Below are 16,393 nucleotides of genomic sequence, written 5' to 3' on the forward strand. Positions count from 1 at the left end.
TCCATGCGGCCTCTGGGGGAACCAGATCCTCGCTGCACCTTCCTCTCTTTCCGGCTGCGCGTCACTTCCGGTTTGCGGCTGAGGAGGACAGACGGCGTCTGCAACAGGAAGTGCAGAGAGAGAGCGGTGGAGAGCGCGGGAGCGCTGATTTGAACAGAGAAACATCTGAACAATTGGGTCCTTTACAAAAGGTTCAAGATGGAGTCGATTCGGTCTACCATCCCTCTGTTGGGAAGAGACATGGTAATGTGCACTCTAGATTTGAAGAGTGCATATTACCATGTACCCATTTACCTAAGCCATCAGAGGTTCCTGCGGTTCGCGGTAAACTTGGAAGGAAAGATCTACCATTTCCAATTCCGCTGTCTCCCCTTCGGCCTGGCTTCCGCTCCCAGGGTTTTTACAAAACTTATGGTGGAAGTAGTCGCTTACCTGAGGAATCAGGATATAATGGTGGTTCCCTACTAAGATGACTTTTTAGTAGCGGCAGACTCAGAAATCCAGCTCAGGATCAACTGTCAGTCCCTCATCTCAACACTAGAGAATCTGGGATGGATCATAAATTGGGAAAAATCAGATTTAATTCCAAAACCCAGAATAAAATTCTTGGGAGTCATGCTCGATTCGCAAGCAAGAATGTCCTTTCATCCAGAAGACAGGCTAGAGGGTATAATAAAGAAGATCCATCACTTTTCTCGAGGCCGAAATACGATAAGAGACGGGATGAAAGTACTAGGTCTGATGACGGCCTGTATCCCTTGCGTAAGATGGAGCCAATTTCACTCCCGACAGCTTCAGCAGGGAGTTCTGAGGGACTGGAACAGAAGGCAGAACTCACTGTACCGGACCCTGAACCTTACTTCTCAGGTCAAAAGATCTCTGGTGTGGTGGACTCTTTCCAGAAACCTCCGACTGGGGGTGCCATGGCTTCAAACACCGAGCGTATCTGTTACGACAGATGCCAGTCAGCTCGGTTGGGAAGGTCTTGTCCAAGGAAGATATTTTCAAGGTCGCTGGGAAAGGAAAGACAGCAACCAGTCATCGAACCACAGAGAACTACATGCGGTTTGGAGGGTCTTAACGGCAGCGCAGCATCTGCTGCAGAACAAACACGTGAAGGTCTTCTCAGACAACACGACAACGGTAGCCTTCCTGCGGCATCAAGGGGGCCAAAGACATCTGGCATTACAGGACCTGGCGGAACAGATCTTCAGGTGGGCAGAAAGGTCGGTTCTGTCAATCTCGGCGGTCCACCTGGAGGGTTCCAAGAACCAGTTGGCAGATTTCCTCAGCAGGAAAAGCGTATCCCCTACGGAGTGGGAACTGAACAACGAGGTGTTCAGAGATCTGTGTCAACGTTGGGGGAAGCCAACGGTGGACCTATTTGCTACAAAAGAAAATGCAAAGGTCAAGATCTTCTACTCCCTAAACCCCTGGGAAAATCCAGCCGCGATCGATGCCTTCTCACAACCCTGGAACCGGGGTTTTCTGTATGCATTCCCTCCTCTAGCAATGATCCCGAGGACGCTCAGGAAGATCTGCGTGGACGAGGCCAAAGTCATCCTCATAGCTCCTCACTGGCCGAAACGAAGTTGGTTTCCATTGTTAAGGAAACTGACAGTGGAAAAACCCCTCCTGTTACCAGAAAGAGAGGATCTTCTTCTACAGGGTCCAGTTCTACACCAGAATCCAAGAGCACTTCAGCTGGCGGCCTGGATCCTGAACGGAAGGTCTTGAGGGCAAAAGGGCTTTCAGATGACGTCATTTCTACCCTTCAAGCCAGCAAGAAGCCGGTGACATCGGCTATCTATACAAAAATATGGAAGCGATTCTGTGGGTTTTGCGGAGAGATGACAGTTGATACTGACCATCCAAATATCCCCAAAATTCTTGACTTTTTGCAGTCAGGGTTTCAAAAAGGTCTGAGACCGAGTACATTAAGGGTCCAAATAGCGGCCCTGAGTGTATTCTTCGATTCTTCCCTATCTGCCCATCCCTGGATTAGTCGTTTCTCTAGAGCAGTCCAGAGATTAAAACCATTGATTTAGAAGATCAGTCCCGCCGTGGGATCTGAACTTGGTTCTAAATTTCCTATGTGAACAGGCGTGGGATGTAACAGGGGATATAGAAATCAACAAACTTTCCCTTAAAACCGCATTTTTAGTTGCCATCACGTTGGCTAAAAGATTGGGGGAACTACAGGCTCTGACGGTGCAGAATCCATATTTGCAGATCTTCGAGGATAAATAAGTACTTAGACTCGATCCGGCTTTTCTCCCTAAGGTCGTTTCAGATACTAATAAGAATCAGGAGATTGTTTTACCGTCGTTTTGCCAGTTCCCTAAAAACCAAAAGGAAAGATTTTACCACAACTTAGACGTAAGAGACTCTGTACTTAGGTACCTTGATTTATCTAGACCCTTGAGACGGGACAACAATTTGTTCGTCCAGTTCAGGGGTCCAAATAAAGGGAAAAAAGCGTCTAAAGCGACTATCGCACGGTGGATAAAATCCACAATCATTTTAGCCTATAAAGCTAGAGGGCAAAATTCCCCAGTCAACATCAAAGCCCATTCATCTAGGGCCATGGCCACGTCATGGGCAGAGAAAGGGGGGGCGACGGCAGATCAGATCTGCAGAGCTGCATCATGGTCTAGCCTTAGTACCTTTTCTAAACACTATAAGTTAGATGTAGTGTCACCTCAGTTGGCTTTCGGTAGAAAGGTACTTCAAGCTGTGGTCCCTCCCTAAATACCAGTCTCCTTTGGTATTTCTCCAGTGTGCTGTCAGGTGGTGACCTGGAAAACAGTAATTAGACCTACTGGTAATTGTATTTCCAGGAATTCATCCTGACAGCACTATTAGTTCCCTCCCTAATGTATGATCTTTATACTCATGTGATGTAACATTTGTATGATTGAATATTTTGTTGGAATAAACCTTTGTTTTTGCATCCATCCAGATGTGTTACTTTGGAAAAGCACTGAAGGGTGGTAGGGGGAGGGTCCTTTTAACCTCTCGTGTTTCCTTTCCCATCAAGGATAAGAAGGACGTCCTCCAGTGTGCTGTCAGGATGGATTCCTGGAAATACAATTACCAGTAGGTCTAATTACTGTTTTTACCACTATCATGAAGTATAATATGTCAAGAGAAAACATTGTCAGAATCACCGGGATCCATGGAAACGTTCCAGAGTTATAACCTCATAAAGGGACAGTATTCAAAAAATTGGCCTGGTCATTAACATGCAAACCACTCTTGGGGGTAAAGGGGTTAAACTGTGAACCTATTTCAAGTGATGCTGCTGAATGGCTAAATGGGTGATCCTATGTTTACTCTGCTGAAATGACTACAAATCCCAGCTTCTCAGTGCTACAGACCCTTCGCTCCTGTGTGTTCACCTTTATTTTTTATTTTTGTTCACTCTCTGCTCCAGTACAGTCACCTGCCTGATCGATTTTGTCTTCTGCCATTTACATCACTAGAGCTCCCTGTGTATATATACATCATTTGTTCATTTCTCCCAGAGCCAAAAACAACGATGCTTGTATTAGCCGGTCAGTGCAGAGCTTAGAAACAAGCTGAGCTGTTTGTTGCCTATGTCTGAAGCAAATCATCAAATTCTTGGTGCATTTGGCAGTGGTTTATCTACTGTAATATAAATCAACTGAGCGGAGTTTCCACATCCCTTATCTGTCAGCATCAGGCATCAAACACAGCTCAACTCTGCACTGTATAGTAATTACAAGCTTCATTGTTGAGGAGATAGGGAGAGGTAAGCAGTGCTAGACATCACCTAATATACATCTAAAGGTACCTTCACACATAACGATTTCGTTAACGATATCGTTGCTTTTTGTGACGTAGCAACGATATCGTTAACGAAATCGTTATGCGTGACAGCGACCAACGATCAGGCCCCTGCTGGGAGATCGTTGGTCGCTGGGAATGATCAGGACCTTTTTTTTGGTCGCTGATCACCCGCTGTCATCGCTGGATCGGCATGTGTGACGCCGATCCAGCGATGTGTTCACTGGTAACCAGGGTAAATATCGGGTTACTAAGCGCAGGGCCGCGCTTAGTAACCCGATGTTTGCCCTGGTTACCATTGTAAAAGTTAAAAAAAACAAACAGTACATACTCACATTCCGGTGTCTGTCACATCCCCCGGCGTCAGCTTCCCTGCACTGACTGTCAGCGCCGGCCGTAAAGCAGAGCACAGCGGTGACGTCACCGCTGTGCTCTGCTTTACGGCCGGCCGGCGCTGACACAGTGCAGGGAAGCTAACGCCGGGGGACATGACAGACACCGGAATGTAAGTATGTACTGTTTGGTTTTTTTAACTTTTACAATGGTAACCAGGGTAAACATCGGGTTACTAATCGCGGCCCTGCGCTTAGTGACCCGTTGTTTACCCTGGTTACCCAGGGACTTTGGCATCGTTGGTTGCTGGAGAGCTGTCTGTGTGACAGCTCTCCAGTGACAACACAACGACCTAAACAGCGACGCTGTAGCGATCGGCATAGTTGTCTATATCGCTGCAGCGTCGTTAAATGTGACGGTACCTTAAAACCAGATAGGCAAATATTCTGGTGTAGATGGCAGAAGATAAAATCAGTCAAGCAGGATACTTTTAAGCCATGTGCACAATTGCGGAAAGTGGTGCGAATTTTTCCGGACTGATTTTGGTAATTCCGCAGGTAATTCTCACTGCGTAATTACCGCGGATTTACCACAATTTTTTTGAGGATTTCGTGCGGATTCCGCCAGCGGTTTTACACCTGTGGATTCCTATTATGGAGCAGGTGTAAACCGCTGCAGAATAAACAACGCTACGTTTCCTCGTGCTTTTTTCCACAGCATGTGCATTGCGGATTTTGTTTTCCATAGGTTTACATGGTACTTTAAACTCATGGAAAACTGCTGCGGATCCGCAGCAAAATCCGCAACATGTGTACATACCCTTACAGGAGCAAACGTGGTACAGATGCATAAAGTGCATTCTAAAAGTAGAGTACACTTTGGGGGCGATTCATTAAGGTCTTTACCCCAGAATTCTGTTGTAAAACACCTTAACAAGCTACAACTCGGAAGTTGCGCAGAAACAGTGCAACATTTTGCCTTTACGTGCCAGTCCCAACCGCTATGCCAATATGGGCTTAGCATGGATGGGGCTTGACTACGCCTGCTTTCTTACAAATTGTTACTTAATCTAGAAATGTTTTCCATTCCTTGTTTATAGTACTTTCCTTCTTTAAGATTAGTGTGCGCAACCCCAGTCTTAATGAATCAGCCTTTTTATGTCAGTGTTGGAGGCAGAGCTATGCTGGCAGTGAAACAGACTGCACTGCACATGATGGCTCCGGAGCAATGGGACTATAGCCGGTTCCAACAGCAGCAGCAGGGTAAAAAGAGTGTGAAGGGGCTTCCTTTGGGGCCGTGATATGTGCAAAATGAGGCGGTTTTTAAAATAAGTTTATTTTAGCACAAATATATTTTTATAGGACTATATTGTGGTTTTTTTTTTTTTTTTTTATGATTAACCCCACAATATCAAATCGGTGCAGTCCATCTCCTGTCACACTACACAGGGAACGGAGCTGTGCTGATCTGGCCATGGACAAAGCTGATCATTGGCGGTGTTGGTTGTCGCACATCCAACGTTCTGATATTAAAATTAATTCTCTAAGGATAAGCTATCGTGGAAACTCCTGGATAAACCTCAATGACAATAGTATTATGTCATGCATGCTTATATGAGAATAATGCTTTGAAAATAATGTCTATACAAATAATAAAATTAAATGTGTGTTTTTTTTTATTAGCTCCAGCTATTTCCCTGCAGAAAATCTGGTTGAATACAAATGGCCTGCTGATGAAACAGGAGAGTACTATATGTTACAAGAGCAAGTTAGTGAATATTTGGGTATTACCTCTTTCAAGCGTAAATATCCAGGTAATAATGTTTTTATCATTCAATGTGTTTTTTTTTTTTTCTTTTTTCCCCCCATATAATCACCTTTTGAACATTGTGCCTGGTGTAATGTCTTTACGCTAATTGTTCTTATTAGTTTAGCTGTTCGGCAGTGTGCAGCTACTGTACTATGCAGTGATGGCTTAGATTGAAAAGGTCACTATAAAGTAGAACGCAGAATGCGCAGATCTTTAAAGCCTATGACCGGTTCAGAAGCGGTTTAAAAACTAGCAGAGAAACTGTCTGACACTTTACAATTGATGTTTTTCTTTTTTGATGGCTACCTGTAGACTTGTGTGACTGAGTCTGGTCCATATCGACGTAAAAATAAAAAAGATGTGGCTCTGTGAAGGATGGCCAAAAAACAAAAATGCAAAAAATGGAAAATCCCAAGGCCAAGAAAGGGTTAAAGTTACATGAGCCTGCTTAATCTTTTTACATTAGGCCTCATTCAGACACCTGTGAGTCACATACGTGTTGTATGTGTTTTTGACAGATGGACTGAGAATCCAAAGAGAAAAGCATTACTACAACAAGTCGCACACCTGCAATTAATGTGCAACAAATTACATACAATACAAGCTGATTTTATTGGCAGATCAAAGAAAAAACACACCATAAACAATAAAAACATAATTAAAAACATATAAGCACCATCAAAAACACAGGAAAAACGGACCATAATACAGTGTAATAAGGTAACCCAAATGGCTCATGGGGTACAGCACAAAATTGTAAATAGCGGGACTGTGCCAAAATAGTAAGCCAGGATGCACACAGTGCCAGGCCAACAAAACAATAGTAGGCACAACAATATGTCCCAAGCAGAAGTAAAAAGAGGCGAGCCCAAACAATGGCTAATGGGAAACCTAGATCTTCCCTGACGAAGCCTGGTCCGCCGGGCGATACGCATGGGGCATCAACACACCAGGTTGTATCTTTGTGGGAGGTTATCTCCCGTTTACCTTCTGTGACCCAGTGATTTCACCATATATAGGTTTCCCATATATCCCAATATGTTTTTATTGTTTATGATGTGTTTTTTTCTTTGATCTGTCAATAGAATCAGCTTGTATTTTATGTATTTTGTTGCTCATTAATTGCAGGTGTGCGACTTGTTGCAGTAATGCTTTTCTCTTTGGATTCTCAGTATAGTGTTTATTACTGTTACCGCACCCTCCTAAATGTCTTTATATCATTATATGGCAGTGCGCCCAATCCCCTTTTAGCTTTGTTTGACAGATGGACAACACCTGCAAAGAGCTTGTATGTTCTCCCTGTGTTTGCATGGGTTTCCTCCTGGTTATCCTGTTTCCTCCCTCATTCCAATGACATACTCATAGTTACCCTAGATTGTGAGCCCTAATTGGGGACAGTGTTGTGAATCTGTCTGTAAAGCGCTGTGGAATTAATGGCGCGATATGAGTGAGTAAAATAAATGTTTATATCACCAACCCATTATAGTCTATGCGGCTGTTCACATACTGTGCTTAGCTGTCTCTAATTGGAAATCAATAGCGCAGCTATACGTATAATCGACCACCACTCGGGAAGAACACTGGTTCTTGTGATAGGTGGGGGCCACAGCAGTTGGACCCCAAATGGTCGGGAAGTTATTACCCTTCCAAAGTAGAGAATACCCCTTTTAAAAGATGAGTGCTACAACTTCTCAAACCCATCATGCTTTAACCCTTTAACATCATCTGTCATCAATGTACAGCTCAAATTGTTAGCGGGTGTATGGAGCGGGTTCATGGGGTGAGCTCGCCCCATTCTCTGCAGGTAATGGTTGTATCTTGCTGCTGTGACTGGATTGGAGCTCTGCCTATAACTGTTAACCTGTCATTCTATCTGCCAAATAACACTCCTTTTACATGATGACGGGTCGCTGATGGATTGCTAAGACAGCTGGAGGTCTGTTGAAGTCATCCGTGCTTAACATTAGGGAGCTCACTTGAAAAGCAGCCTTTAGCAGAGTTTCAAAGGAGATTCTGATTTTTTACAATGTGCAATGATACTGTGGTATTGCTGTATACAGCACAAGCAAATAGTTCAAGTTCCCTAAGGGGACTAATAAATACCTTGTGGGGGGAAGTTCAAATCACCCTCTTTTCCTTCACTAAGAAATATAATAAAAATTACCCATAAGTGATGATGCTGCTTGCGGAGAAGTCGAATCTGTCAAAAAATTTTTTTAAAAAGTTGACCCAATCGGTAGGCAGAAAAATTAAATTAAAAACGTCTTTTTTATGTTTCCGCAACACCACAAAAAATGCTGAATTTTTTTTGCCACTAAAATAGTAAGAAAAATTGGACAAGTTTGGAATCTCCTTGATTTTACCGGAGGATAAACACTTTGCCATGTCATTTTTATCACACAATATACTCCATAAAAACAATTCCCCAAACAAGTCAGAATTTACCGCACTTAGAATACTTTTTCCTGTTTTCCAGTAGAATGAATGGTGTCATTCAAAAGTGTAACTGGTTCTGCAAACAACATTCTAACACGTTACCAAATTTCTAAGTGAATATATTTCTCTTGACATGTAATTCTCACCAGATGTCGGTAACCATTCATACTTCTTATAATTGAAGGGAGGATGAATGCACAATTGTATTGAGACAGTCTTGATAAAAATCAGCTACCATCTACCAGGATGATGAAACCAGGGTGGACATTTCAGCATGACAATGATCCCAAACATACAGCCCTAGAAACTTTCAGTTGTTTTCAGAGAAAGAAAATATAGCTGCTAGAATGTCCTAGCAAAATCGCCAAACCTGAATCCAGTAGAAAATGTACGGAATGAGCTAAAGTGAAAAGTTCATAGGAACCCACGGAAGCTTCAGGATTTCGAAGAGTGTTTATGTGCCAAAATCACACCTGAGCAATGCATGATGCTAATATCTAACTAAACGAGGCACCTTGAAGCTATCCTCACCAACAAAGACTTGTGTACGAAGTATTAATTACATTTTAGTAAGCATTTTTAATACTTTTTTCCCTGTGTAATTTCTCATTATTACACACTACTTAATTTATGGATATCTTATGGACGTGGTTTGATTTCTTTTGCCTATATGGATTGGATGGATTGTCACACCTTTAGAGATATCAAATTAAAAATTGGATACTGTCTTGCTAAACAACTAGTGGACGGACATGAAACAAAAAAGGGGACATACAATGCTAAATATATCAATAAGAATTGCATGTATAAATTAATGCTCAGATAATCCCTTCAATAATTGGGGAAATTCAAACTTACAGGTATTTATGATCAGTAACTCTCAAAAAATAAAAGAAATAGAAGTGTTAAGTCTATGCAACCAGGGTGCTTCGGCCTTTAGCGTCCCTGATAACCGAGTGAGAGAATGCTGGAGAAGCGCGTGATGTTACAGTAAGAAACAATGAAGTCCTGCGGTGTCCGTAACCTATGCTTTTCAAGGAAATTTCTTTTTCACTTTGTCAGGGTATGTGGATTGAAGACCATAGGAGAAGATTGTAAGCTCCCAACTCCGCACATTCAAATTGATGCACCTGAATATCACCGCAGCTTGAGCTTCTTGTGGACAAAAAAATAATAATCTTTATTTATTCGGACTCCCATGACAGCACTACGAGAGAGGGGATCCGCCCTTAAGGAACGGGAAACCTACAGATATAAAAGGGCGGCACCTCTCCCATGCATCAGTTGGTTTCCTGATCCTGAAGGGACTGGATCCTACAGAAGATTACCAGGATTCCAGGCCGGCCGGACCGAATTAGGTAGCGAGGGAGTCTCCTACCTCGGCCGGTGCGGGGTACCTGAAGTAGACACGGTGGCTCTGGCAGGGCTGCACGGCAGTGTCTCATCAGCGTGGAGCGGTCGCCAGGGGGTGTCCTGTCTCCGGAGCCGGCGCATGGTGAGTATGTTGTTCCCCTCCCTTGAGCGCTGGGGGGGGCTCTGGGGGGTCGGCGGCATTGTGGTGGCGCCACTCGGAGTCTCCTGGCAGGGCTTGGCGTCCCACGTTCACAGCGCTGACAGGAAGCACTGTGGGCTAGGGGTGACGTCGGAAGGCGGAGCCAGCAGTGACTTCCCGGGTCGTGGAGCTTCTGCGCATGCGCAGGGGCTCCAAGATGGCGGCGCCCACCGAAAAATGCGCCGATCACCCTCAGGGGTCAGCTGATCCCCTGCAGCTGCGGAAGGGGGGGGGGGAAATCAACCGGAGAGCGCGGCGCAATTACGCTGGCCGAAGGAGGGGCTATATATCGGCTCCAGGTGCGCGTTCCTTGCTCCTAGTCTCCAAACTACTTGGGATGGAGTCTGATCAGGATCAGCAGCCTCTGCTGCTGTATGAAGCGCCCCAGAAGCCTATGGAGAAGGATCGTGAGAAAAGGAGAGATGGATCTGGCCGCAGAAGCTCCTCCAGACAGGGGTCTGGAGCGTCAGCCAGAAAAGATCCCCCTCGTACTTCGGTATCTCTATGGGTGTGGGCAGCCTCTGGTAAGTGATCTTCGAGAAAGTTCACTTACTAACTAGTCTCTCCTCATATGTTTTATGCAGGGAAGGAAAAGCGTCAGTAAGGCGAAGCATAGGGAGTGTGCCATCTGCGGGGTTCCCTTGCCTGACTCACACCCTAAAAAACTATGTGACCCCTGTATCCAGCAGACGGTGGGGTCCTGGAAGGAAGGGAGGGGGTATAGCATGTAGATCTTACACTCTAGTCTACCTTACTTATCCCCTTAGGTAGCAGAAGAATCCTCTTCTATTGCGGCCAGTCTAAAGGAAATGGTTAGAATGGAGGTCAAGGAGTCCATTAAGAACCTTTCACAGTCAGGGGGCTCTAAGCAGAGAACTCAGTGGGCATCTGATTCGTCTGTGGATAAGGACAAGAGTGAAGAATCGGACGATTCAGCAGCATCATCCTCCTCTTCGGAAGAAGACGCCGCTCGGTTTTGCTTACCCCTAGAGAGAATAGACAAATTGATAAAGGCGGTCAGAGGCACAATGGGTATAACAGAACCGAAGCCTCAGCTATCTAAAGAACAAATGATGTTCAGTGGGTTAGAACAGAGGAAGCGCAGAGTCTTTCCTCTGAATGAAAAGATACAGGAACTTATCAACAGGGAGTGGAGAAAACCGGAGAGAAAAGGCTCCTTACCACCTGTGCAGAAGCGTTGGTATCCCTTTTATGACCCAGCAGTGGGTAACTGGGAAAAGGCCCCAAAGCTGGATGCAGCAATTGCCAAGGTAGCAAAGCGATCCTCTCTCCCGTTTGAGGATATGGGAACGCTTAAAGACCCGCTGGATAGGAAAGTGGACACCTTCCTAAAGGGAACCTGGGAAATGGCAGCCGGCTCCTTAAGACCTGCGGTGGCGTCAACCTGCACGGCAAGGTCAATGATGGTCTGGCTGGACCAGTTAGAGACCAATTAAAACAGGGGGCCACTAGAGATTCCATACTTGCAGCGTTACCAGTAATCCAGGATGGGGCGGCTTTTTTATCGGACGCCTCAATTGACTCTGTTAAGTTGGCGGCTAGAGCAGCAGGGCTTTCTAATGCTGCAAGGAGAGCCCTGTGGTTGAAATGCTGGCTGGGGGATATGCAGGCGAAAGCAAAGCTCAGCGCTATCCCTTGTAAAGGCGAGTATCTATTTGGGCCTACCCTGGATGAACTCCTGGAGAAGGCAGGAGATGATAAGAAAAAGTTTCCCAATCTTTTCAATCCATATCGTCGTCCCTTCAACAAGAGCAGGTTCAATCGGGGAGGAAGGCGCGCCTTCTCACCGGGTAGAGATCGTTCCAGATGGGATGATAAGCGAAAACGAGGTACAGGTCTCATGTTTCGCCGTAACCCGACGGAAAACAAAAAACAAGACCAAGGACTGGCAATCCCGGTGGGAGGGAGACTGTTGCATTTCTCGGCAGAATGGTCGAAAATCACAAACAGCGTTTGGATAAAAGAAACTGTTTCCCATGGTCTCAAACTTGAGTTTGTCCATACCCCACGGGACAAATTCAAGTTAACACCTTGGCGCTCATCTCCCACTGAACAATTTGCCTTAGAAGAAGAAGTGAGGACTCTTTGCTCCAAAAATGTTTTGATAGAAGTGCCGTATTCTCAGGCAGGGAAAGGGTTTTAGTCTCCACTATTCCTAATTCAAAAGCCGGATAAGTCTTATAGGACCATCATTAACCTTAAGGGTCTCAATAAGTTTTTGGTGAAACATACGTTCAAAATGGAGTCCATCAATTCGACAATAAAAATGCTTTTCAACAATTGTTTTATGGTAGTAGTGGATGAGAAAGATGCCTACTATCATGTACCCGTTCATGCTGATTTCCAACGATACCTGAGGGTAGCAGTACTAATGGGGGGTAGGATTCAACATTTTCAGTTCAGGGCACTCCCCTTTGGGATAACTTCTGCGCCTAGGGTATTCACTAAAATAATCGCTGAAGTCATGGCACATTTAAGAGAATCAAATGTCCTTATAATCCCCTACTTAGATGATTTCCTCATTGTAAGGAACTCGGTAGATCACTGTCTGTCACAATGGGAGGTTACTAAAGCCAAACTAGAACACCTGGGTTGGATCATAAACTTCGAAAAATCTAAGTTACAGCCCCTAAATATTCAAAAATTCCTGGGATTAATGTTGAATTCAGTGACACAACAGTGTCTCCTCCCTATAGAAAAAATAGATCTAATTCAGAATTATGTATTAAAAGCAATCAATACACCTTCCATGACACTTAGGCAAGCAATGTCCCTGCTTGGGTCACTCACATCTTGCATTCCAGCAGTTAAGTGGGCTCAGTTCCACACCAGATCCCTACAAAGAGAAGTCTTGTTCCATGACAGAGCCTTAGGAGGCGCGTTAAATGGGAAATGAACGTTTGGGCCAATCACGTTAGATTCCCTTAGGGTACCGTCACACTATACGATTTACCTACGATCACGACCAGCGATATGACCTGGCCGTGATCGTAGGTAAATCGTAGTGTGGTCGCTGGGGAGCTGTCACACAGACCGCTCTCCAGCGACCAAGATGCCGAGGTCCCTGGGTAACCAGGGTAAACATCGGGTAACTAAGCGCAGGACCGCGCTTAGTTACCCGATGTTTACCCTGGTTACAAGCGAACGCATCGCTGGATCGCATCGCTAGATCGCTAGATTGGTGTCACACACACCGATCTAGCGATGACAGCGGGAGATCCAGCGATGAAAGAAAGTTCTAAACGATCTGCTACGACGTACGATTCTCAGCAGGATCCCTGATCGCTGCTGCGTGTCAGACACAGCGATATCGTAACGATATCGCTGGAACGTCACGAATCGTACCGTCGTAGCGATCGAAATGTTATAGTGTGACGGTACCCTTAGGTGGTGGTTAGATAAAAAGAATTTATCGGCAGGGGTTCCCTCGATAGTTGATGTGTCCCAGGTGATAACCACGGATGCCAGCTCTTCAGGGTGGGGAGCCTATATGGGGGACATGGTGGTCCAGGGACAATGGGAACCCTTCACAACATTCTCATCCAACCAAAGGGAGTTGTTGGCGGTTGAATTGGCTGTTAAAAAAATTCCTCATATATCTGCAGGGCCAGCACGTCAGAATTCTGTCGGACAACAGAGTTGCAGTCGCTTACATAAACCGGCAAGGGGGAACTCGTTCCGAGACATTAATGCAGATCACGGATCAGTTGTTCCAGGTGGCAGAGCACAATTTTCTATCTTTGACAACTCTCCACATCAAATGAAAGGAGAATGTGGCAGCAGATTTCCTCAGCCGAAATGTGTTAAGGCAAGGAGAGTGGTCTCTCAACGAGGACATTTTCAATCTTATCGTCTGCAGATGGGGTCAACCAGTGGTGGATCTGTTCGCCACCAGAAGCAACAGAAAAGTAAAACTCTTTTGCTCGCTAAATCACAGGGAGAATCCCTTGGCGGTGGACGCGTTTCTGATAAAATGGGATTTTCCACTGGCCTATGCTTTCCCACCACTGAACCTGATACCTCTAGTGCTGAGGAAAATCAGGGAGGATCGAGCGAAAGTCATCCTTATTGCCCCCTTTTGGCCCAGAAGAACCTGGTTTGCCTGGCTCAAGACAATGTCAGTATCGGTTCCCTGGGTACTGCCAGAGATCCCGAGCCTTCTTTCTCAGGGACCGATCTCCCATCCACAAGTGGCAGCGCTCCATTTAACGGCGTGGAGTTTGAACGGTCAATATTAGTGGAAAAAGGCTTCTCTCCAAATTTAGTCGAGACGCTCCTAAAGAGTAGAAAGCAAATAACTACAAAAATCTACTCTAGGACTGGGAGGAAGTTCTTGACCTGTTCAAGATTTGATATCCAAGACGGGGTGCCAATACAACAAATCTTAGAGTTCCTACAGAAGGGGTTCGAGTTAAAACTCTCTACTAGTACCCTTAGAGTACAGGTCTCAGCTCTGGGTGCCCTGTTTTCCTGTAATATAGCTAACAACTATTGGATAGCGAGGTTTATGAAGGCAGTTAGTAGATCTAGACCAGTGTATAAGGATAGAACAGTTCCATGGGATTTAAATTTAGTTTTGTCCTCTCTAACAAAACCCCCCTTTGAACCTCTGCAAGAGGCCTCGATCAAAATGTTGACACTTAAGACAGCCTTCTTGATTGCCATAACCTCCGCTCGCAGGATAGGGGATATCCAGGCGCTTTCCAGAGCTCCTCCATACACAGAAATCTTGTCAGACAGAGTAGTCCTTAGACCAGACCCAGCATATCTACCGAAGGTAGCGACACGTTTCCATAGATCACAGGAGATAGTTTTGCCGTCCTTTATTCCTAATCCCTCTAATCCTAAAGAGCAGGAGCTTCATACGTTAGACGTTAGGAGATCTCTTCAGTATATTTCAGCTACGGATAATTGGAAGAAAGATGGAGCACTGCTTCTTTCCTTCCAAGGTCCAAGGAAAGGATTTAGAGTATCAAAATATTCACTGGCTAAATGGATTAGGGAAACTATCTCTCTAGCTTATACAGCAGGTGAGGGGCCAGCTCCGCAGAATCTAAAGGCACATTCCACCCGGGCCATGGCGTCATCCTGGGCAGAGAGATCTGGAGTGTCAGTGGAACAAATATGTAAGGCGGCCACATGGTCATACTTTTTTTAAGCACTATCGGTTGGATTTGGGGTCCTCCTCTGATCTCTCCTTTGGGTTAAGGGTGCTACAAACTATAGTCCCTCCCTAAGGTAGCTTACATCTCTGTAAATCTCTCGCAGTGCTGTCATGGGAGTCTGAATAAAGCAATAAGCTACTTACTGGTAGCGGCATTTTTCGGAGGCCCATGACAGCACCCTTAGTTCCCTCCCTATTCACGTGGGGGTTGCACTCCCTGATATGTATATAGTGTAATATGTAGATCTCACATATGGTGTCTAGTTTTAATATAATATATATATTGTATGTGTGTATATACACACATACAGTGGGTATGGAAAGTATTCAGGCCCCTTGAAATTTTTCACTCTTTGTTTCATTGCAGCTATTTGCTAAATTCTAAAAAGTTAATTTTTTTCTCATTAATATACACTCTGCACCCCATCGTGACTGATGGAAATTTAGTAATTTTTGCAAATTTATTAAAGAAAAACCGAAATATCACATGGTCATAAGTATTCAGACCCCTTGATCAGTATTAAGTAGAAGCACCATTTTGAGCTAGTACGTCCATGAGTCTTCTTGGGAATGATTCAACAAGTTTTTCACACCTGGATTTGGGTATTCTTCAATTCTTCCTTGCTGATCCTCTCCAGTTCCGTCAGGCTGGATGGTGAACAGCCAGGTCCAGGTCTCTCCAGAGATGCTCAATTGGGTTTAGGTCAGGGCTCTGGCTGGGACAGTCAAGAATGGTCACAGAGTTGTTCTGAAGCCACTCCTTTGTTATTTTAGCTGTGTACTTAGGGTTATTGTCTTGTTGGAAGGTGAACTTTCGGCCAAGTCTGAGATCCAGAGCGCTCTGGAAGAGGTTTTCATCCAGGATATCTCTGTACTTTGCCGCATTCATGTTTCCTTCAGTGACAACCAGTCGTCCTGTCCCTGCAGCTGGAAAACTCCCCCATAGCATGATGCTGCCAGCACCATATTTCACTGTTGGGCATGGCCGGACTGCGCATCGGGCACTTCTGGCCTACTTCCTCCTGTCTATTGCGGCAGCAGGGCACACAGTGACAAATCCGATGCAGAATACTGCACGATTGCACCGCTGAAAGTGGCAGAGCGTGCAGGAACGGGATCGAGCAGCCCACTACAGGCAGGGCAAGAAAACTTGAACTCATGAGTCGCGCTGCAGAGAGAACCGGGGACTGGAGTTTCACTTGTTGTAAATTTCAGACAAGCATCAAAATAAACATAAGAGGAAATAAAATCACTGTACAGGTCCTGTG

General features: G+C 45.1%; 1 protein-coding gene across 4 annotated transcripts in view; it reads left to right on the top strand.

Moving 5' to 3' along the window:
- The window catches only part of PHF10 (PHD finger protein 10), a 307,704-nt gene that overhangs the window by 67,479 nt on the left and 223,832 nt on the right, over positions 1-16,393 (top strand). For all 4 annotated transcript variants that reach the window (XM_069769324.1, XM_069769323.1, XM_069769325.1 and 1 more), the window contains exon 3: positions 5,826-5,956. In XM_069769324.1, coding sequence (XP_069625425.1) covers positions 5,826-5,956 — 131 coding nt within the window. The remainder of the gene's footprint in view (positions 1-5,825; positions 5,957-16,393) is intronic.

This window comes from Ranitomeya imitator, chromosome 5 (genome assembly GCF_032444005.1).
Source record: "Ranitomeya imitator isolate aRanImi1 chromosome 5, aRanImi1.pri, whole genome shotgun sequence".
In the NCBI taxonomy this organism is placed as follows: Eukaryota; Metazoa; Chordata; class Amphibia; order Anura; family Dendrobatidae; genus Ranitomeya; species Ranitomeya imitator.